The sequence below is a fragment of the Protopterus annectens genome, chromosome 10.part0 (genome assembly GCF_019279795.1).
Source record: "Protopterus annectens isolate FY-2018-M chromosome 10.part0, PAN1.0, whole genome shotgun sequence".
Taxonomy (NCBI): domain Eukaryota; kingdom Metazoa; phylum Chordata; order Ceratodontiformes; family Protopteridae; genus Protopterus; species Protopterus annectens.
Genome location: NC_056744.1, coordinates 415,260,657 through 415,285,752, shown reverse-complemented (window position 1 = coordinate 415,285,752; position 25,096 = coordinate 415,260,657). Strand labels below are relative to the sequence as shown.

Genomic DNA, 25,096 nt, shown 5'->3' with positions numbered 1-25,096 from the left:
GTAAATATAATTTGAGTAGAAGTCCACTGAATAACAAAACTAAAATAGATTAATCTAATAAAATATCATAAGATGTACAATACCAAATAACTGAAGTCATCAAACACAGTACAATTAAAATAATAAATAGTATAGCTAAACAGGGTTATATAAAATAAACTAATGCAAGCCCAATAGTAAAATGTTAAGTCCCAAATGTCATTGGGTCAATCACACAGCTAACAAAAAGTACAAAGTAATATAATAAAAAAATAAAAATTTGGTAGAGTTTGGTACAACTTTGTAAGCATCAACTGCATTTAACTGTCTGAGCCGAAATGCCTTAAGAAACTGCTACTGTGGTATGGTAAAATTAAGAAACAACACATAAAAGAACAAATACTACCAGCGGTAGTGGTGCTGCGGTAGCGTTGTCGCCTCACAGTAAGACGCTGTCCGGTTCGATTCTCAGCTAGAGTGTCTTCTGTGTGGAGACATGCGTGAATGGGCGCACCTTTGTTGAAAGTTGTGCATCGGGCCTGGCAAGCCGGTGTGTAAAAATCAACTGCCAATCATTAGTGGACCGGAGTTCCACTGTGGCGACCCCCCAACCAGGAAAAACTAAAAGATACAAGATACATAAAAGAACAAATACTACAGATCTGCAGTGGAGCTGAAAGAATAACAGTACCAAAATAATTTAATAAAATAAACAGTTAAAAAACGTACAACAAATAACTGATGTCAGCATGCACAGTACTACAATAATAATGTGATTAGCAGAAAGAATAACCTAACAAGGTAAAGAAAACAAAGCAAATGGAACAGCAAATTATTAAAGACTCACAAATTATTCTTTACTTTCCAATCCAGACCTTTTTTTAAACCAAAGTTGCAGTTTGAAAATCTTAAATAAAATTCCACAGTCCATGAAAATCTTAAATAAAATTCCACAGTCCATAAGCAACTGAAACGAAATGGATCATGTGTTATGTTATTGCAAATCTTGTCATTTCACAAAAGTTGTAAAAAGCTTTAGAGATAATTTCATATTTCAAAAAACACATTTAAATACATGTCATAAATTACTTCTTAACAAAGTTACTTTCTGCAATGTTGCTTTTACCTCGGCAGAATAAAACCAGGGGAAAGATCATGCAGCACTCTCAATATACATAACAGATGACAAATCGTAAAACCTACCAGGAGCTTTAAAATTTCTAAAGTTGATGTTGGCTAATACAAAATGAATGATGATTGGGCAGTCCTTTTCTATGGATGGATTTTTTGGTTTAAAAACATAGCACTCTTTCAGGCCTTCTCGGTCAAAGACTCTTGGGTCAATTTTTGGAAATGGAAGCTTATTCATTTTTGCCCACTTCTCAGCAAGCAGAAGTTCCTGCAATTCAAGAGTAAAAGAAAACACAAAAGAAAACCATTAACTGAAAAATCATCAATATACTTAAATTTGTGCAAATCACTGATTCTCTGTTTCAGGTTTCTTTATCCTTTATTAACCAGGTCCCACTAGGCTAGTAGGCTCTTTTCATTACAGACCAAGGATAGTTTTTATACTACTAGGGGAAACTTGACCAGTGCATTAGCTAACTCCCCTTACTCTTTTTGATAAGTGCTATGGAATCTTTTACCTTCACCTAAGCTACAACCAACTCAGGCATATGGGGTCTTGCTTTATCAGAAGGATGACAAACTCAGGAGTGCAGCACCCTTTATATGCTGCACTGCAGTGGCAGGAATCCATCTCCCTGGTGTAGGAATAGAACCCACTGCCTTCTGCACTAAAAGTGAGTGAACTAACTGCTGCACAATTGGCACTGCTAATGCCAGGTAAAAAAGAGAAGTTTGGAAATCCATACTAACCTGACTTTAAAACACATCCTCTTACCTAAATCCCCATTGTCAGCTAAAAATGCAACTCCTAGAAATGGTAAAAGGTCGATATTGCATCTAAAATCCCATAACCTAATGAAGCAACAAGCTCCCACTTACTGACACATTCCCTAGTCCATCTGCCTTAACCCCCTCCCCCACACTTAACACTCTTCATACAAATGCAATGTTTAGGTACTGCAAACTCTAGGTCTGTACTGTAAAGCAATCTCAGTCATTTATATAACCCTCTTTTAAAAGACATATTCATTTGTATATAAATGTATGTGACAATAAAACGCAAGTTTTACAAACCTGCTCATCTGGCTCTATGACTCTGCACACATATATCATTAACTTTATAAATACATATAATTCCTGTACATTCCACAATGGTATAATTATATATACTTTACCACTTGCAATGTATCTCTGTAATTTTCAAACTTTAATGCTTTCCCAGGCTGAAGTTAAAATTCATAATTTCTGATTAATGATCTACCTGTGTTAACACAGCTAAATAAATAAATAAATCACAAAAAGTAGAGAAAATGTGTGTTCACACTTTATATCAAGACTGACCCACCAGATGTCTTGGAAGGGGGTGAACATTGATGAATATTTCTGAGGTAAAGTGGTTTCTACTAAGCATGAACTGTTGAATCAGTTACTAATATAGGAATCTAAAGTAATATTGTATCCTGGCCAACAAATAATCAGAACCCAATGCAAAAATAAGGAGCAACAAACAGGACAAAGACTTGAAATCCTTGAATTTTTTCAAGCCCCTTGGGTTTCATTATTCATTAAAATGCTGGAATAATGCACAATGAAAGGTTTATGAATAAAAACATAGCTAGCATAATTCATTTTTAACTAAACTAAAAAGAGGCTGTGCCTAACTTTTCATAGTGCTGTTTCAAAAGAATATTTATTAATTTTTCACAGTGCTATCACTGATGCCTAGATTTCTATCCATTACTCTCATGCAGAGGCTCCGGAAGCTGTTGAAGACTGGAGGGGGGGGGGGTGAGTGGGGCACTTAATGATCTAAAAGGGCAATTTTTTAAAACTGCTTACTACCACGATATAGGTTCACTTGGAGAACATTTTAAGCTTAGCCAGTTTCCCTTTGGGTGCTTGAATTAACATTTCCTGATTGGTCTTACCTATCCCATGGCTGTTAATTGTATATTAGCCCTAGTGAGAATAAATGTGATCATACTATAGATAATTTGAGGGGACCCATGTAAGGGATGCATTTAGGAGCTGCCGCTATCCATTAGTGGCATGAGGGGCAATCCTGCAGTACATTTTCTATTGCCCGTCCTTAGATCCATGTTGCATTTGAATATGGATAGGGATGAACTTTGTTTTACTTGAATGGATAGTCTGTTCTGGAACAGTGGTGGCCTCTGACTCTGTGATATATATATATATATATATATATATATAAATATATATATATATATATCCATCTCTCCACAACATTCAGTTTAGATACCTGGACTGATTATTTCTGATGCCATTTGACTTGCTGATGTTCAGTAGGTCCATCTGCATTAGGTCAGAGGATGCCTTGCATGCCAGACATGTCAATTCTAAGCACTCTGTAGGATACTGAGTATAGTGATAAATCATTGAGGTGGTCCATGCAAGACCTATTGTTTAGGACTTGTAACCTTTTAGTAAGGTATCTCTGTGGATATGCCAATTGTTGCATGGGTCTGGACAGATACATGCCAAAGTGGGGATTATAAAAAATTATTGATCTAATGAGGGCTTTGTAAAGGGGTACAATAACATCTCTAGATCTAGTCACAATCAATTTGTTTATAAGGTGTGCAATATAGAAAGGCTTTCTTATGACTTTGGGCACATATTGATCAAAAGTTAGGTCACTGTACACACAAGTTCCCAAATGCCAAACAACTGGGTCAGTTATCAGGGGGCATTGTCAATTTGGCAGCTTCCTGGAGTAGATGACTTCCCAATGGATACGATAATGTATTTCTTGGAGTTTAGCTTCAATTCATGATTCTGGCACCAGTTATTGTTTGGGACAAACCTTCCTGCATGATGGTTAAGTCATTTGGGGATTCAATAACTGCACCTAGCTTGCAGTCATCTCAAACTTAGTTGGCCAAATCCCTTTGGTATTTCCTTTTCCTTTTGAGATGTATATGTCAAACAGAAAAAGTCTCACCACTGAACCCTGGGGGACACCATTGGTGACTGGTCTCTTCCCCTATTTTGATCTCCTGCATCTGTGAGCAAGCATACATTCTCTGATTCACCTTCCTGATTGTATTAACCTGATTGTATTAAATTATATTCCTTGTATAATACAGCACCACATGCTCGAATGTGTTTTAAATTTGTAGTTTAAAACAGTCTTCTAGTAAGCAATGAAACAAAATGTATGAACCAATAATGACAAAACTGCCCAATTCAGAACATTTCCATCATAAAAGTCTATTTCCACACCCACACTATAAATAGAATATCAGCAGTGTAAGCCATAGGCATCTTGCACAGCTTCTCGCACTTATTTTCGATTTCACTTTTTTTTGGGGGGGGGGTCAAAAACCAGGGACACATTTTAAACATTGCTTGTATAATTTTGTAAAGTTGCTTAAATAAAATGTTGTGTTTCCACCATGCATTTCACTAGTAAGTCTTGAACCCAGGACTCTATGTACTACAGTCAGAGTAGCATACCACTATGCTAAATCAACAGCTTCCTGAAAAATAGGAAGACTGAAACTGGCCATCATTTAGTTAATTCATTTCTCATTTCTCACCACAGCTCTCAACTCTTAGCACAAAAAACCTGGGTTAACACAAATTTAGTTCTCACTATAGCTCTTAACTCTTAGCACAGGAAAACTAGGGGAATACAAATTCAGTTCTCACTATAGCTCTCAACTCTTAGCACAAAAAAATCTGGGGAAATACAAATTTACTTTGCACTATAGCTCTCAACTCTTAGCACAAAGAAACCTAGGCAAAGCTGACAAGTGGTGGTGGCTAGGGAGTTTAGGCTCTTTTTAGCCTATACCGAAGGTACAGGGTTTGAGCCTCAGCGCCTCTAGCCACCAGGTGTATTGAAGGGGCACACACACACACACACACACACACACACACACACACACCTCTTACTTCATTCCCCACCAACAGAGAGAAAGAGGGAGCTGATGTAATCGTGCAGGCTGGAATCCTTGAGGGAGCTGACGTTATTGCGTACGTGATGATGTCAGCTCCAGCCGTGAAAACCTAAAAACAAAGAGAAAAAAATTGGACCAGCCATGTAAGTTGAAACAGTTGCTGGATCTACTGCAAAAGTGGGGAGGCCTCCCCCATCGCTCTATGGTTCCGGCACCTATGCTCTCATGGTCTCTTAAAATAAGGCACTGAAAATAAGCATTCTATGCCTCATGGATAATTGAAAATAGATGACATGATTAAACAGTGCGAGTGATCTCACAGACTACAGTTCAGTTATAAAAATGAATTTGATTAATTAATATTATCCATAATCTTTTGCAGTGCTCATTACTCCAACACTTTACTATGATTCACCTCTAAAATTCCACTTTAATGAACCAAATTTTACAAATTATCATGATGATTTTAAATCCCATTTCTATGTCAAACCAATTGTATCTTTTATTTCACTTTTGTGTATGTGTGCCTGTCCATCCAAGCTTATGACACAAGCTGACTCCTACAGCGAGCCTGTGAATATCTACTGTCATGCATGGAATTTACTAAGCAAGGGGGTAAATGTAAGGAGATTCCCAGGCCTTTCCTCCATATCACATTTGCATTCACACACACATATGGGCAATTTAGATGTCCCCAATGGACTTAATGAATGTTTTTGGAATGTATAAGGAAATTAGAGCTCCTACAGAAAACCCAGCAGCACAAAGGGAGGATATGCAGATTCCACTCAGAAGGAATCGGATCCTGTGAAATGAAAAAACTCTTGCTGTGAGGTAACAGTACTAACCACCATGATAATTCACCTCCCTAATGAATGTGTGTAATGAAACATAAAACAAGCAAATGTCAAATATGGAGCTAGCTTCTGAAAAAAAGAGTGCTAATGCAAGCAATGTAAAAGTCTCCATCTAGTCAAAAATGCAAAAGTCAATGAAACTGATTTTTACCATTTTTAGTAAGTATACTTTGTAGAATTTTATTGGCACGTCCACTGCACAATAAAAATTAACGGACTTAATAAAAATTCTGTCATACATAAAGTTAAGACCTTTACATTATGTCATAAATTAGCAGAAACATCAACAGTTTCCTATAAGACGGGGCATATTTTTCAACCATAAAGACTTCCAGCAATTCTGACTTAAAGGTCAGTTTACTAAAAGGAATGGCACAATAGGACTACAATACACTGCAGGAGTTTGACGTGTTAGGCCATGGGCTGTTCTCACGAAGTACTATAAGTACCCAGCTCAGCACAGATAAGTTGCAGTCTCTAAGTGAAATGTCTCATGCTAACCCTTCTCTTTATTTTACAGGAGTAGCATAGAAGCATAAAACTTTTATAAACTTATGTGATCCACCAGAGGTTTAAAAATAATCAAGTTTTGCAATAACTGATTCATAATGTACAGTGCTGCATGCAGATGAACAATAATTTTTTGCTCTTAATTCCCCTGTGACCATTACACCTCTTCCCTAATAGCCAATTAATTTTTCAAGATCTAGGATACCCTAGTGCACTTGAAAAAGAACGGTGCAGGAAGTCATAACTTTAATGACTCAGGAGTTAGAAAATGTTCCTCCATGCTCCTACAAATCCTCTCCCTCTCTTTATTGGATGGAATGCATAGTGTATAGCTAGAGTGCACAGTCTTTGGTGAGCACACACTCTCCAGGGTCCTCTGGTTACAAAAGTTGGAATCCCCAGCCTTACTCTCTGCTGGAACTCTTGCTTCAGGACTCCAGTAACCCCATCGCCCTTGGGTAGCTTCTCCCCACAGCATGAATTGCTAATCAAAATCATAACGAGGGTCAACAAGTGTCAGTCTCAAGGCCGTCTGATCACAGGTTCTTTTTTTTTTCTTTTTTTTCATAACTTTATTTAATAACCATCAGCAACACAATTTTAACAGGAACTATTAGCTCGGAATCTGTGTATTTATGCAACCATACACTGTCCAAAATGATGATGTTTATCACCTGAATATCTGACAATGAAAAAAATTCTGCAGTTAATGTTCACAGATATAACTAAACAATTTACATCCATTACAGCCTAACTAAAAAGGAAAGGGAAATTACAATATTAGCTCAGCAGACACAGTAGTGGAACAACAATATTTAGGGCATATTACAACAGCCATGAGTCACTATTACAAAAACTATTCATTAAAGTACAGCTAAGTCTCGCCAGATGGGCTACAATGAGAGCAAAAACTACTACTTTATCTATTCTCCTATATGCAGCTCTGAATTAAGCAAGGAGGCCAGCAGCTGCTTAAACTCTGATACAGACAGAACCAAGCTGGTCTTCTAATGTTTTGTTATTGTTTTCTTTGCTATGCAAACCATCATTTGGAGTGTAGGTTTGGACCAGTTCAAAATTAGGAACTATCTCACAGAAGTGCACTTTTAATGGTCAGCAGTCGGTATTTGACTTCTAGAAGAAGATGCACGTAGCAGAAATATTAATTTAAAGTCTGTGTACCTAAATTTGGACAACCGACAAGTTTTTTCTTTTAGCCTTATACAAGACAAATGAAAGAGAAGACAAGGGAATACTGAAAAGGTGATCTCAAATGGACTGGGTTTAGGATCAGCACCTTCAAGCTATGTCAGGATACACTTAATATTTATATCAAAAACCACAGAGTCCATATCTTTTTTTTTATATACATCTACTGACCAAACTACAGATATTGGGATAGGGTACACTACTGTACTAATGGTGAGTTAAGTGCAACTGGCAAAGAATGCCAAAGTACGGAAAGGTGAAAATGTTGCCACCAGCTCTGTCTCTTGCTCAGGTCATGAAAGGGTTATTCTTCATTTCATTGTAATTCAACAGGTAAGGTGATCAGCAAGCATAAGTACCCACCAGGGCAGGTGCTGTTAGAGAAATAATGGGTCACCCAGGAGTGTTATAAGGCCTGATGCCAGAGGCGGAGGGTCTCTCCATCCCTGGAATGTCTACTGTTTCCTAACTGGTAGGTGGCTTTATACTTGTTGATACAGAAACCTTGTGTTTGCACAGACTCCTGCTCATTTAATCAGAGCTGCTCTTTGCTCGCCAACTGTGCAGTAGAGTGATTCTGCTGATTTTCAAAGCCATCCACGGCAAAAAAATAAATACTATTTATGCTTTATTTGCACTCTGCTGACTGCTGTGCTATTGCTGATTTTTCACTTTATTTCTGTACTTCCTTACCTAAGAACTGTACTGTTACTTTAAAGTCATAGCTACACCGTATCTGCTAGATTCAGGTCTGCTGAATCTAGATTCTGTTCTTTTTTACACTTGAGCACTATACCAGCCATCTTATACCAAGAGGGCTTTTTTTGCAGTCTTGTGGCAGATGGGCATGAATCTAGACCTATCTGAGGTGGGGATTGCTGGAGGAAGACTCATTGGATGCCTTCCTGCTTAGTAGGACTGCTTTATACTTGTTTATTTTGGCTTATATACAACCCTCACATTTGCGCAGGCACTTACTTATTTAATCAGAGCTGCTCTTCATTTGGGGACTGTGCCAGCAGGACTGAATGATTCTGCTAATTTCCAAAGCCACCCATGGCAAAAAAAAAATGAAAATAAGTATTATTTAAGTTTTATTTGCACTTTGCAGATTATGTTTTATTCCACTGCTGTGTTATTGCTGATTTTTTCACTGTATTTCTGCACTTCCTTACCTAAGAACTGTACTATTACTTTAAGATCCTGGCTACATTTTATCTGCTAGATTCAGGTCTGCTGAATGTAGATCGTCTGGTTTCTTGCACTTGGGCACAATAGCAGCCATCTTACAGTAATGGGGATTTTTTTTCTGCACTCTTGTGGCAGAAGGGTGCAAGCCTTGACCTATCTGAGTTGGGGGATTGCTAGAGGAAGGCTTATTGTGTGCTTTCTCATTTAGCAGATTGCTTTATACATATTTATTCTTGGTTATACATAAGCCATGCATTTGCTTGGTGCTGCTCTCCATGCAGCGGTGTTTGGCAGTGCCCTGTACAAATGTAAAAGCCTTGAATATTAGTTTCTTCCTAAACTGTCAGTAATACCTTTCCAAGCTTTTCTGCTGTTCTAGGAACAATTCAGTTGTGCATTGACCAGCTCTGCTTTAATGGTCAACCTTTGCTACACAAGGTATAGGTCCTTCGTCTAGTCTCTGGGCTACCAGCACAGCCCAGTCATATTAACCCATTTTGTTCTCTAATAAAATATACAGTAAGAACCTGCTATCATGGATGGGCAGTTTCCCATCATCTCTCTGGCAAGCCTGATGGACATAGGCATCCTGAGGCAATGTAGCAATTGTTTCCTGTATACTAACAACCATTTACTCCTGAAAAAAAAACTAATACTTTATGTGAGAGATGTAGTTACACTTTGAAATTGTAGGTAAGACTCTCACATATAGATCATATAGATAAAATGAATGACAAACAGGTTGTCAGCACACACGTCACTTCCCACACTGAATAAGGATATGACACAAATACAAATATGCAGAGGTACTCATTAGTAACTTAAAGCCCAGAGGCCTCTCATACTCTGTCCCTCATAAACCACATATATACACATGGCAAAAAACAACTACAACACAACACACATACCAATGTCTTCTACAATAAGCCCATATAAAGCATTCCACAACAAAATCCAATGCACTGAACACAGTTAACTCCATAGTGAGACACACGGATGTTCCCCTCACCAGGCTGGATAAGGAGAGGGTTATGGTTAGCTGCCTGCCAGTTTCCAGGCTCTATCAAGTCTCCCAAGCACTCATACCACTCAACAAGTACCAGTACCACTCTATCAAAGTCCATATGGGTGTGAATGACTTGAGACATACCTCTGTGGACTATATGAGGAGATGCATGACTAAGATCACAGATTGTGTGTCTCAGGCTATGAGCCTAGAAATAAGCAGCATTATACCATCTCTGAGAATGATGCCACAATACAATAAAAATGATTGACTTTAACAATTGGCTTAACTTCTTGTGTCAGTCCAAGGGGATCCAGTAACTGTCAGCCTAGGGGAACATGGATGACAGGCCACACTGATTTGCCAGACATGGTCTCTAGGCTTTCAGATACTAGCAAAGGCATTAGACACCCCAACTGTGCCTTTTTTAGGCAGTATCAAAATAACCAACCTCCCAATATTAACAAATTCCTCTCTAGATAAACTCAAGGTACTGCTGCTTAATTCTAATAGTCTAAAGAACAATCTGCACTCTTTGGAAGCAGTTCTCATCTTGAAAGATTCTGACATCTGTGCAGTCACACAGATATGGTTCAAAGCTGCAGAAAGCACCCTGGCTAGCTGTGCAAAGCTACAATTCCTTCCGTATGTTCAGACCACAAACTGAGCATGAAAGAACCAAAGGAGGAGATGTAACCATTGACATTAAGGATAAGCACACCTAGAGACTGGTCAAACAGTATGCTTTCAGCTACTCCATGTCCAATTAACCATAGGCAAAATCACCTACCTCATCACAGCTGGCTACAGGTTCCCCCACCACAAACCAGGAAAAGCATACCACATTCCCGGACTTACTGGAGTCACTTACCATGCAGCCCATTCCTGGACTTACTGGAGTCAGTTATCATGAAGCCCAACACCTTAGTCTTGGGTGATTTTAATTATCTTACCATTGACTGGGGGACATACATGACTACAAACATGCAGGCTCACAGCTTCTTGAACTTTGTCAATGTAAATGCTCTGAAGCAACTACTCAGCACACCTATGGGGGATAAAATGTCCTGGAAATAGTACTCACTGAAATGTGGGGAACACTGCCCCCCCAGTGTGATAAATCAGTCTCCTTTGAAGTAATTATAAGGCCAGATACCACAATCTCAAAATGCTTAAGAATTTTTTCAAGACAAATTATCTCCTACTAAGTGATGGTATAAGAAATGTCAAATCTCCCTTGAACACAGAAACATGTACTCATATGCAGAGGTATACACCAACACCCTTTAAAACCACTTAAGCAGTTGTACAGAATCAGCTGTACCTCACAGAATTAAAACCAGGAAATGCCAGAAATAATAAGCCACACTGGTGGACCCCTAGTATAAACAGGCTATACAACAAAAGAAAAAAAAATCTAATGTCCAAAAACAAGAGGGAATTGTTTCAGCAGAGAAAAAAATCCCTCTCTAGTCTAAACAAACAAATTAGAGATCTTTTCAAGTTTTACCAAAGCTAATTACGAAGCAAAAATAAGACTCCATAGCTAAGGATAATCACAGGGCATTCTTTAACCACACCTGAAAACTAAACAGCAATACACAGTTATGCATTGAACTGATTGTGGATGGCACCACCCATACTCAACTGGAGGTAATAGCCAACCTGCTAGTTGACAGATTTGGATCAAACTTCGCCCCCATCCCCACAAGTCATCTCTATGCTAAGGCCAAAAACACAGCATTAACGGGATCAGACAACGTCCTAGGTTACCTTTTAAACAACTTAAAACATGACTTAGCAGACTCTCTTGGATCCCTGTTTAACCACAGCCTGTGGACTGATTATGTTCCAGCAGAATGGAGGACAGCAACAGTACACCCTCAGCACAAAGGGGGACCATCAATCAATACTGGGAATTACAGATCTATAAGCTTGGCTAGCCTCATCTGCAAGTCCATGAATAGAATCATTATTGGCCTTATCAACAAGGACATAGGTAATCTCCAAATATTGGACCCAACCCAGCTTGGATTCATTAAGGATAGATCATGTCTGTTAAACCTGACTGACTTCTTTGAGAAGGTCACCAAGGATAGGAAACCAGTACTAGCTGCTCATTCCCACCCTCCTTCCATAGCTCCTCCAGAGCCCATGCCTCTAATCAAACGTAGGTCATCTAGGGTGCAGTAAGGGCTTTATACCTTTATCCCACGGAGCTCATAGTATTTATTCATTAACTTACAGATTTCTGATGTGTACATAATCATGCAGTTTACTGCAACTGGTGCAGAGTGTGTGTGTGTGTGTTTGTGTGTGTGTGTGTGAGAAATATCTCTCAGTGCAAAAAATCTGGACAAAGCTTCACAGCACGGGGGGACAAAGGCCCATAAACAGGAACACATTTTAAATATTGCTCTTCTAAACTTAGAAGGTTTCTAGAATAACAGGATTTGTCTTAGCGTGCATTTTTCTGAATGATATGAAGTCTGAAACACAAATGTATATCATTATTTAGTGACTTCTATCCTCAGATCATTACAGTGATTTGAAAGAAAATCGCATATTTTATGAGGAACAGATAAAAAATATGAGGCAAAAATCTGGTCATTCTATGAAAATCTGTACAGTTAAGAGATATAATGTGTGTGTGTTTGTGTGTGTAAATATGAGCTGCAATGAGGTGGCAATGCTTCTGACTACAGTCATTTAAAATGCATAACTGTAGCCATCATTAATCAGTCTGTTTATTAATTTGATCATAATCAGACCCCTGAAATGTACTCAGTTAATAAAGTAGCTGTAAATGGTGTGTGCTTCTATGTCTAGTGGGGTGAAAAGGATTGCACTGTACCATGGTTCTAACACCAGTGAAACAAAATATATTACTGCATCCAGTATTAATGTATTTATTTGGGTACGCAGTCATACAAGTTCCAGTAACTGATGGGGACATTTGTGTTTGTTTCTGTGTGTTTCTGCATGTAGGGGAGTAGCAGCTGTATGCTTCTGACAACAGTGAGCTAAAATACATTAATGTGGTTTTAGGGACATGATTATTAAATAAGGTAAAATTCCTGGGTATGGGGAATCACTGTGCATGACAGTGACTGGCCTTGATGTCATTTACTAGTGCTAAATAATAATCATTTTGGCTTTGCAGGACTAACATATATTTGTATGAAGCAAGTTTAAATATTTTACTATGGCTGATGTTTGAGTGAAACAAAGCCAAGATACATTACTGCAGTGCATCACCATTATTATATTTCACTCACTAGAAATATAGATCTAGTACCCCCCCCCCACACACACACACACACACTATGTAGTATTGGCTCCTCAGCTTCATTGTAAATAGGAATGTGGCAAGATGGTGGAAGCTAGTGGCTAATTAATTTGCATTGCTTTGATATGGAATTTTTTAATCTGTTTTAAACTCATGTTTTATCTCTTTGGTCCTCCTATTATCTCTGTAAACAGTGGTCTGTTTTGGTCATTGTTATGTTCCTTGATTTTGGTGTCTAATATTGGCAATATGTAATCATTCTGATGACAACTTTTGTTTGACACTCATAAGTGGGAGGAGTTATGCTATTTGGTATGAGAACTTTATGTTAAGTGTCCAGATTTTCAATGTCTGCAGGCGGCATGGACATCCCCTTGTTGATCAGAATGAAGAAGTTGCACCTCTGTTACTATTCAGTATAGACATTTAAAACTTGAGTCTATAAACATAGCAAACATTATTACTAGTATAAAAAAAACTTGTAAAGTCATGGTACAGATTAATGTCATGAAATATCAAATAGTGAATGTTTGTTAACAACAATATGAACAGCCCTGACAGTCAGTGAGAAAGAGAAAGACTTATCACTGTGTCTGCCTTATCAAGCAAAGCAGGAACTCTACTTTTCCAGGTCTATGATCAGATAATTTTTCACTTGATGGCTAACTTTATGCACAGGATAAATCTTCTTTGAACATACAGCATAATGTGATTAGCAGATGAAGTTGTTTCGAACTATTTCGCCATTCTGAATCCTGACATTATGACTTATGTAACAACTGCATTTCAGTGTCATCTATTTTGCAGCTTTCATTTTCTACAGTCTCTGTCTCAGCTGTCATTGGTACTTTCATTACAACTCAAGAAACTTCCAAATTCTGCTGTAGTGAAGTTTTCCAAGTACTCTTTTCCATTCAATGTACCAATAATAAGAATTTTATTTCCACATTATAGTTTCAAAGAGTTTGCAGCATATTCTGTGACTCAGATATGTCCTCATGTAGAGATTTTTGGAAAATACTGCGTGGGTTTGTGATCTGTATTGATTTTAATGTTTCCTCAACAAACGTGCATCAACTTTTCTGGCATCCAAACTCTGTGGTTAGTATTTTTTACTACCTGCTCCTATATTGTCTGTGCCCACCTCCCAGTGCTCTCGGTACATTTACAACATGTCTGCAATGCATTTTGTAGGGTCACATCATAAACCAAAAACTAAACGGAACAGGAGAAACACAAAGTAGCTCTATTAGTTTAAGCAACTCATAGACAAAAAAAGAGCTTACTGTTCTCACTACCAGGCAGTAACCAACAGTGCTTGTACTTTTTGCAGGCCTTGAGTCTAGTCCAGCTATAGTCCAGTAGCCCATGCATTTTACATAGGTGCTTTCATTTCATAGAAGATGACTAAATGTCGTAGACCTCATCAGAAATACACGTTATCTACATCCTACTTTACTATGACTGAATTGCTTGTCATCTATCTTTCATATAAATATTAATTGCTTATACAATAAGTAGACATTTATATTGTATTAGAATTCTGTCTAATTTACAAAAGTACGATATCTGTTGAAAATAATATAAATATTGCTTATTCCTATTACAAATATTCTCCATACGATAATTCAATTTATGGAGCTCAAATGTTCTGGATTGTCAAGGTATGAATGATAATCTGATGAACTTAGGTTTATCCATCAGATTAGGAATGATTTTCATTCCATGGCTAGTGTGGATCTTAGTTTTGTTAACATTTATTAATTTAAATTTATTTCACAAAAACATTTTCAGTATGCTTGACCAAAACATTACTTTATTGGTAAACACTCAAAGTATAAAACTGATAATTTCCTTTAAAAGCTCAAGCATATGCTTTACAGTTATCAGAGGAAAATGTTTAATAGTCACAATAAAACAAAAAATACATAGTTTAAATAACCTAAGATGGATTTAACTTTATCTTTACAAACCAGTTGCTTAAACAATCCTAGCAAAAGATCAAATCTACTGAAATATTTAAAAATGAACAAAGCACAAACTGTCTTCCTTCAAGAAACTAATTTCAAAACAAATGACAATCACAAATGGAATCCTAAGGAATATATGATATTGGCGCAATCCACTTATAAGACAAAGATAAAAAGATAATTTTATGGAAAACAAATGTGATTAACCCAGAAATCATTTATAAGTATGAAGATAAAGAAGACCTTATAGCATTAGTAATAGTTAAATATAATAACAGACTATGGACCCTAGCCAATCTATACTGGCTCCCAGGCATTGGAACAGGAACTGTTAAAAAACACTTTGATTTCATTACCAATAACTATAAAGGCAACTTAATATTAGGAGGAGATTTTAACTGTACATTTGATATTTCTGAAACTACAAATAAAAGACCACTGTGTACATCTGCTGTATCAAAAGCGTTAAACACGTGGGTAGAATCATTTCATCTTGTAGATACTTTCAAATTTAAAGAAGATAAATTGTGGTTGTTTTCCCATCAAGATCACAGATTTGGTACCCAAATTAGAATAGATAAATATTTGCTGCCCATGACTTACACTATAAAATCATTAATTTCTCAGTCACTCCCTGCCCCTTTTCAGACCACAATTCATTGATACTAAAACTTCAAAATGGGTACAAACCATTAATCTTTAACTCCAGAATTCCAGCATATATAACTAAAATTAAAGAGTTCAAACCCTGGTTATTATCTGAATTACAGTTCTTCTTAGACATTAATTACACCACAGAGATAAATAAAATAAGGATATGGGATTCATTAAAAGCTTACATACATGGTTAAACCGTAACTTGGTATAAAAAAAATCAGAGAATGGGATTCTGAATTATTACATCAACAATCCAAACTTTGTTCAGTAAAAGCCGAAAAAATCTAAATAATTTGGAGACGAAAAAGAAAGTATAACTATTAAACAATAACTACAACGAAATTCTAACACATAAAACTAGTTTAGCTTTAGAAAAACTAAAAATTAATACCTTGGCCACTTCTCCCAAATATCTACATAATTTGTCCACAAGAATCAAAATACAATCAAAAATTAATAACATTAAAAGTATCTTCCATGAAAGGAAGAGAAAAATGTCTCGGGCATAGGTGACATTTTTGATGCCTACAGGAATCACTATATGGAACATTTCCAAAAAGAAAATATACATGTCAATTAAATCTAGATGAAAAATGTTCTATTCTAAAAAAAAAAAAAAAAAAAAAAAAATTAAAACTAGATCTGCAAGCACACAATAAACAAGGGTAAAAATAATAAAGTTCCAGGTATAGATGGCATAATTAGGGAAATATATAAACTTTTTCCTTCAAAGATACTATCCTCTCTTCCACAAAACTCTATTAGAAATTCAGTCACAAGTTTTCATACCACCCTCTTGGAGATATTCCTTAATCACATCAATCCTAAAAGAAAAAAAATCCCCAACCCTCTGTACCTCATATAGACATATATCATTATTAAATAATGACTATAAAATATTTCTAATCCATGCAAGAAACCAGAACACCAGGCAGAGTAAGGTGATTAGCGCTTTCATTCCCTTTATTCATGGTCACAAAAACGGATCATCATCTTGCATGAATTAGGAATCATGTACCGTGTGTGTTTTTTTTTTTTTTTTTTTGTGGACACAGAGTTTTACTGAACTTGGACTATAAAATATTTATGACAATATTAACTAACAGAATGAAAATACCCCTATCCAAAACAATAAATAATGATCAAACTGGATTTGTATATCATAGACACACACATGACAATATTAAAAGGATAATTTATCTTATAGATTTAATAAAGAAAATAAAGAAACACCCATAATTGGCTTATATGTAGAGAAAGCCTTTGATTCCCTAAATTGGGACTATTTATTCAAAATCCTAATGCAACCTGAATTTTCTGCATCCTTTGTTCATCTCCTAAAGAATATATATATATATATATATATATATATATATATATATATATATATATATATACATACAAATAATTTAGCGTATGTCAAGTTAGGCTCTTTTATCTCTGAATCTATACACATAACAAAGGCACTAAACAAGGATGTCCCATGTCACCAATTCTATTTGCTCTGGCTATTGAAATATTGGCAGATTCAATTCATAACAATATAAAAATCAAAGGAATAGAGGTTTATGAACAATACAATTCTAAAGTAATGCTATTTGCTGATGACATATTACTAAGATTATCTAATACAAAAGAAACATTAGAATAATTAGATATATTAATTGACAAATTTCACATGATTTCAGGACTCCATTTCAATAAATCAAAATCAAAATTTTATTTTTAAATAAAAAAAGAACTGCAGACTAAGGGGGATCACATCACAGGGAAATAAGAATCTACCTTAAAATATCTAGCAATTGAGTTATGCAAGGATAATAATGAATTAGTCTCAAAAAACTACAATATCATCATCAATACAATTAAAATCTTTGTGGAAAAATGGAACAAAATTAATATTAAGATATGAAAATAGACTACAGTTAATAAAAATGGTTTAACTGCCCAAGATCCTATATATAGCCTTGACAATACAACTGTTACCAAAAAGGAATATACTTAAAGAAATAAATTCATGCCTAATAAAATTTTTATGGTTTCCCAAAAGAAACAGAATAGCTTTAATACTTCATATCAGAGCATGGAAACAGGGAGGATTAAACTTTCCTGATATAGAAACATATATAAAAGCATCAATATTTAAAACAATCTCAAACTGGATATGTCCAAATTACTCTGCAAATTGGAAAGAATTCCTAACTGTAATACCAATAAATGAATTTGATTTACAAAAAAAAATTCAAACAGATAAAAACAACTAGCCATGGCCCATATGTATTAGTATGCAATATAACATAACTAAACCCACTAAAACTCGTACGATTAATTATTACATTGACTCATTTAGGAAAATTATTAATGCACATATTTAAAAATCTGGTTTGATCAACACCATTTACAGTCACAAACAACTTCCCACATAAAATATATAGAGAAATTATTAATTCCTATGAACTGCAGTGGTGGTGCTGCGGTAGCGTTGTCGCCTCACACTTAGACGTTGCCCGTTCGATTCTCAGTTAGAGCATCTTCTGTGTGGTGACATGCGTGAATGGGCGTTCCTTCATTGAAGGTTGTGCATTAGGCCTGGCAAGCCAGCACGTAAAAATCTACTGCCAATCATTAGCGGACCGGAGTTCCACTGTGGCGACCCCTAACCGGGAAAAGCCGAAAGACAAACATTAATTCCTATGAACAGAAAAGATTTGTTTGTTGGCGCCAATGTATCTAAGAACTAAAAGTTTTAGATATGCAAGTAATAAAAACAACATACAAAATTCTACAACAGGACTGGTTAACTTTATAGAGTTTTAGGTCATATTTACAAGGTTTAAGTAGAAGAATTAACAATTCTTCATTTAAAGAAATACCTAAATTTATGAAATACATATATGAAATCATATATAATGACTTTGACATGAGAAACAGTATTTCAAAATTTTACAAAATATTGATAATCTATAAAACAATACCCAAAACCTCACATTGGATATATATAACAAAAAGACACTCAATACAGTTAACTGAAGATATTAAAATAAATATCTTATTATCAATAAAATATACATCCTTTACACAATACTGGAATGTTTTTAATTAGAAATGCTTGCACAGAGCATTTTTAACCCAGACAGAATCAGTAAAATTAGTTCTTCCATAAAAGGAATATGATGGAGATGTGAGCAAGTACACAATGCAGACTGGAAGCACATTTTCTTTGATTGTGTTAAAATTAAGCCATTTCGGAATGGTATTAATAACTTTCTACAAGCTTTATTTAATGAATCATTTTATTTAACTAAAGCTCTTGTATTATTAAACGTGAACGAAGGTCCTCATTTGAATAGGTCAAACATGTATCTAGTATGGACTATACTTGCAATTTCAAGGAAGTGTATAACAAGAAGATGGAATACAAACACAATACCAACTTTGGAAGACTTCTACAGCTTACTGAAGACCACAGCATTACTGGAAATTAAAATTAAAGAACTAAGAATTTATCCAAAGCCATTTATCAACAACCCTTGGGGAAAAGTCTTATCATTGATTGACACTATACAATAATTGATCAGACACTCTGATCATGGATTAGACATACTTATAAAATAACTGTATACATTAAGATCTGTTATAGTGTCAGGTAGTGTACATAGTTATGCAGAAATACTATGGAATTCATTCAAATGTATTTGAAAAAAAAAAATTTTGAGAAGAAATACACATTAACTATTAAAGTTTTAGATGTGATTGATATTAATCTAGAATCTGGAGCTAAATTCCTATGTACTGCAAGTTTAAAAATAGTAGTTTATACAATTTACTTAAAGAAATTCTTGAATTATATGAATATTTATTTTTTCTGTATCATACAGCTGACAATATAATCAGTAACAAAGCGATTGCAAATGTGTGTGCATGTATTTCTTTGCATTTGTGTTCGAGGCTGTCTGTATGTCTGCATTTTCTGAATATGTGTTTCTTTGCATATGTTTGTGAGAATGTAAAACTGTACTTCTGAATCTGTGTGTGGGTGTATGTGTGTGTGTAGGTGTTTCTATACATTAAATATGTATATAGCTTAAATTTCAGATGTAAAATACTTCCTTCAATAACAATTACATATACTACAGCAGGTTTGAAACATAAGTAGTAACTATTTTACATCCAAAAAAAATATATAAACAAAAACACAGATAGCCCATTCGCTAAGTGCAATAATAACCTCCAGAGTGTTTGTTACTATGTAAATAATGCCCTAATAGGGTGTAGAGGCCCTCTGCCTCTAGCAATGTTTTAAATCTTGACTATTTACTATTTTCTACTATTTGAAAATTAAACTTTCACATTTTCAATGTATACATTTGACCAAATGACAATAATCCATTTGCAATTCATATAAATGATATGAATCCCCTACATGTAACAGTTTAGAACAGCCAATCATCCCCATCATTTTTACAGATATTTACCAGGGTAGTATATGGATTACTACAGACTATTTGCATACACAGCACGGGAGAAATTTCAGAAGAAAAGAAAACTGAATAAATTCGCAAACACAGTGTAATCAGAGAAGGTAGATAATCCCATAGACAATTGATACAATATGTAAATAATATCAGCAGAGTAGAAAATCAAATGAGAATTAATTTTAGTAGTAAATATAAGAGAGAACCAGTAGCTGAGAATGCAGATCAAAGTAGAAGTGATGCAGGAGAAGAAAGGAGTTAGGGTATGTGTCCAGTGGAAAAGCACTTGTGGTCAGATTTTTGATGGTGTCTTGAGTTGAGCTTTGAAGATGGGGAAAAGAGGAGACTTCTCTAAGGTGAATAGGTAAGGCAATAGAGAAGGAATGGTTGGGTACAGTGCAGTTTAGTCTGGAGTGAAATCATTACGTGGGAGAGGTTGCAAAGGTTGTCGGGGGTGTTTTTATTATCTGGCTGCAAGAGGAGGACAGGCCCTGGTTTAAGTAGTTTGAAAAAAGTGACCCCTAGGAGTAGCTCAACTTTGTACTGGACTGGGAGCCATTTGCCTTGAAGAGGATGATGCAGTGATGTCCCTGAAGGGAGGAATTGGAAATGAATCAGCATATTTTGTTTTCAATTGACTGTAGAGTGGATGAGGTTTTTTAGAGGCTGTGGCATTTTCAAGTTCATCAAGGAAAACTCCTTTGCTTATTGCAGCTCTAACTGGTCTGGAGAGAAAGGGAGCTTTTTTCCTGGAGCAGAATAAAAGAGAACTGATCTTTTTCCTGGTATTTTTAATGTGGCTTTGAAAGTTAAGTGACTGGTCTAGCCATAAGCATAAGTATTTAAAGGATGTGGCTTCTATTGGGCAATCATTGAGGTCTGCGATGCTGAGATTCTTAGGAGTCTCTTTCAGCTTTTCCGAGGTTTCAAATATCATACTTCTTTGTTTTGGAGGGGTTTAGGAGTTATGTATAGTTGTTTAGCCAAGAATTAAGGGAGCGAAAGTAAGACTGAAGCTGGGTTTGAATAGCTAAATAAGAGGGACTGGACTGAACAATAACGATGTTATCTGTACAAAGAGTAATAGGAAGGTTAGGGAGATCAGAGGGCAGCTTGTTAATAAAGACTGAAAACAAAAGTGGGGCAAATATGGATCCCTGGGGGACTCCTCTATTAAAAGGTACTGACGGAGATAGGGATTGGCCTAATTTGATTCAGAAATTCCTATTTATTAAGAAATGCTGGAACCAGGTGACAATGTTGGGACTCACCCAAATTTCTTGGAGGCAGTAAAGGAGCAGGAAGTGATCAATTAGTTCAAAAGCTTAGAAGGATAAAAGCTTTTTGAGCACATGGCGAATATGCAAGCTCTGCATAAAGTTTAGATAAAATTTGGGAGCAAACCTCGGCTCCTATCATTGCGAGGAAAAGCATAAATAGCTTGAGCTAATACCCTACCAAATGCTATGATGCCTAATGCAAAATACAGCAACTAATGGGTAGAAGGCATGGTACAATGTGTATTTATTTGTTTATGCTTGGAAAACAAAACAAATAGAATTTTGTTTTCATTAACTCAGACATTAAAAACAAAAGGCAAGACAGAATAACAAGCTTCAAACAGCAAACATCTTTCAGTAATTTAAATGAATAAACTGACACTCATTGGAATATGTAAATATATACATTTAGGATTAATAAAATAAATATAAAACTTACAATATGCTGAGTTTTGTTGTTAAAAACTTGAGTGGACCATAAAAATACAGCACAGAATATGTATTTTGAGGAGTACTGTATGCAGTTTATCACTACACTGAGGATACTGGCTTGATGACAGCTTGAAGAAACATCAGTCAGACATTTAATCATTCCATCTAAAGAACATTTTCCTGCTAAAGAATATAGTAAACAATGAGATATTCTGAAGTAAACATTATGTACAATATTTTTAAATTGCAAGATGGAAAACTAAATAGGCTTCAGATTATTTAAAAGTACCTGACCAATATTTAGAAATTATAATCAAAATCAGTGAGCATTTTTTAATCATGTTTTCTATATGAATGGTAAGACTTAAGCTGAAAGTGACTGACTACTCAAAGGTAAACAATGCAGCCTTACTCAGTAATGGAGCCACCTTCACCAAGCAAGGAAGTTAGTAAGAGGATAAGAAAAGGCATATGATGCACAATATTCATTTTTCAGTCCTGTACAGCTGGTTTACAGGTAAACATAAAATAACTGTGACATATAGTAATTATTTCCTCTTTTGATTTATTATTAAGAACATATACAACTGTTTCAGCTATGTGGTAGCTCAGCATTTTGGAAGTACACACCTGAATGTGTGCCTGTAGAAGGATGTCCGTGTGACAGAGCTTCATAACTCTTTTATGAAATGCCAGTGCTTGCAAAAGATCCCTGTAACTCTGTTATGCCAATGCCAGTGCTGGTGACAGAGCTCCATAACTCTGCTATGCCAATGCTTCTGACAGAGCTCCGTAACTGTTATGCCCATGACAGTGCTTGTGACAGAGCTATGAAATTCTATTATGCCAATACCAGGGCTTGTGACAGAGCTCCCTGACTCTGTTATGCCAATGACAGTGCTTGTAACAGAGCTCCATAACTCTGTTATGCCAGTGCTTGTGACAGAGCTACACAACTCTGTTATCCAAATGATACTGCTTGTAATAGAGCTCTGTAACTCTGTTATGCCAAAGCCAGTGCTTGTGACAGAGCTTCGTAACTCTGTTATGCAAATGCAATGCTTGCAACAGAGCTTCACAACTCTGTTATTCAAATGTAGTGCTTGTAGGAGAGCTTTGCAACTCTGTTATGCAAATGCCAGTTCTTTTGACAGAGCTTCACAAATCTGTTAGGGAAAATGCCAGTGCTTGTGACTGAGCTCCGTAACTCTGTATGCCAATGCCAGTGCTTGTGACAGAGCTCCATAACTCTGTTATGTAAATGCCAGTGATTGTGACAGAGTTCCATAACTCTGTTTGCCATTGCCACTGCTTGTGATGGAGCTCCATAACTCTGTTATGCAAATGCCAAATGCCAGTGCTTGTGACAGAGCTCTGTAACTCTGTTATGTAAATGTCAGGGCTTGTGACAGAGCTCTGTGACTCTGTTTGCCATTGCCAGTGCTTGTGACAGAGCTATTTAACTCTGTTATGCAAATTCCAGTGCCACTGTAACACCTTAAAAAGGCTTATTCTCATTGTGGTCTTCTCAATGCAGTTTACATAAGCATACAGGGTGATAACAGAGTAAAATTCAACAAAAAAAATTGGCCAGCACTACAAAAGTGGAGTCAAAACCTTTTAATAGCAACAGTCCAAATAGTATAAACTAAAATACATTGAATAAGCTATTCAAACTGGTCTTGTTATAAAAGCCTTCATCACTGAAAAATATGGTAAGCTGGACCCTGAAACATGCCACCTTACAGGTATTTGGAGCTTGCTATTCAGGGTAACCCAAAAGTCTTTCTGAAAGTAAAAACTTTTTCATGATTATAAGAAGGCAATGCTTACAGTGCTTAGTATTTCTTCTTTAATTCAATTCCACATGTCCACATTACTTACTGTAGAAATATGTGCATTCTAATACTCCTGGTAAGCTTACCATCAACTGCATCAGTGTGTCTCACTGCATCCTATCCACCACTGAGGTTTTTGCTGCAGTATTTCAAGACTGGGCCAACTCTCACTGAGAGGCAGCACGCACTGCAACAAGTCATTTAGCACTGACTCTAGGACATTTACCTTATCAAAGGGGGGGGGGTGAGGAGTCTAGGGAGGCACTGCTTCAAAGACAGGAAAATTATCAGTTTGTAACCACCTGCTGTAACATATGCAGGAAATACATTTACAAGACTGAGTAAAATGGAAAGAGGAGAACTCCTAAAATTAAGTGCAGCACTCTGCTCAGCTTGCTGCACAATGTCATGTTAAGTGCTTTATGTATAGAAATATATGAAAAAGAGGAAAAAAGTGACTTTTAACAGCGTATCAAAAACGTGCATTTTTTTCTAGTCCTATTTGACATGAAACTATATCACATTGAATGAACTTTCTGGAACTCTCCTCAAATTGTTCACCATTTTTCTCAAGAAGAAGACATCATGTCATCACTCTGAAACAAGACACTTAGAAAGATAAACTTTTAAGTAGTCTATTGCATGCTCCTCTATGCTATATTCCTCCCTTGGTTTGCAAGGCTTTTATTTCCCACTTATTGTTATGGGAGTCCTGGTGACTTCTTGAGAAGGGACCACTTTACAAAACAGAATGCTACGAGTTTCTTCATATCTAGATTAATCTGCAATTTTGATGAATCGCTGCAATTCATGTTTTATTCTGGTGGCAGTATGCTGTGTGATCTGGACTCACTTTGGGAAAGGCCCAATGTTTCTAGCTACTATACCCTACTTTTGGTTCCCAGTGGTATTGGACTTTAATGAGATCGCTATACCTGCGTAAAGACACTATTTCTAATTTACCAGCTTCCATTGAAAACATTTATGCTCAAAACTACTACTACATTTTAGATATCCAGTCATGTTTTACAATTCATGGACACTAAAAGGACAAACAATATTTAAAATCTAATTAAACCAAGTCCACACAGTCAACAATTACATGGATACAATGCATAAAATAAAACTGCTGATCCAAATAATAACTGTGACAATCTGAGGTCCTGAATCAAACTGTAAAAATGTAATTTCAGTGATCAATAAGAGTTATCTGTTATTAAATAGTTCATTGGAAATAACTCCCAACGAACCAAGGCAAATAAAACAAAATAAACTCCACAGACAAGGAGAGCCAAACCAGAGAGAACTGAAAAAGTACGGCTTTATTGAGCAACAGAAAGAGAAGT

The 25,096-nt window shown here is 36.1% G+C and overlaps 1 protein-coding gene across 1 annotated transcript in view; it reads right to left on the bottom strand.

The window, feature by feature from the left end:
* PLA2G4A (phospholipase A2 group IVA) overlaps positions 1 to 25,096 on the bottom strand; it is a 1,409,517-nt gene that overhangs the window by 92,946 nt on the left and 1,291,475 nt on the right. Inside the window, exon 16 of the mRNA XM_044085320.1 lies at positions 1,183 to 1,378. Within this exon, the coding sequence (XP_043941255.1) occupies positions 1,183 to 1,378 (196 nt within the window). The remainder of the gene's footprint in view (positions 1 to 1,182; positions 1,379 to 25,096) is intronic.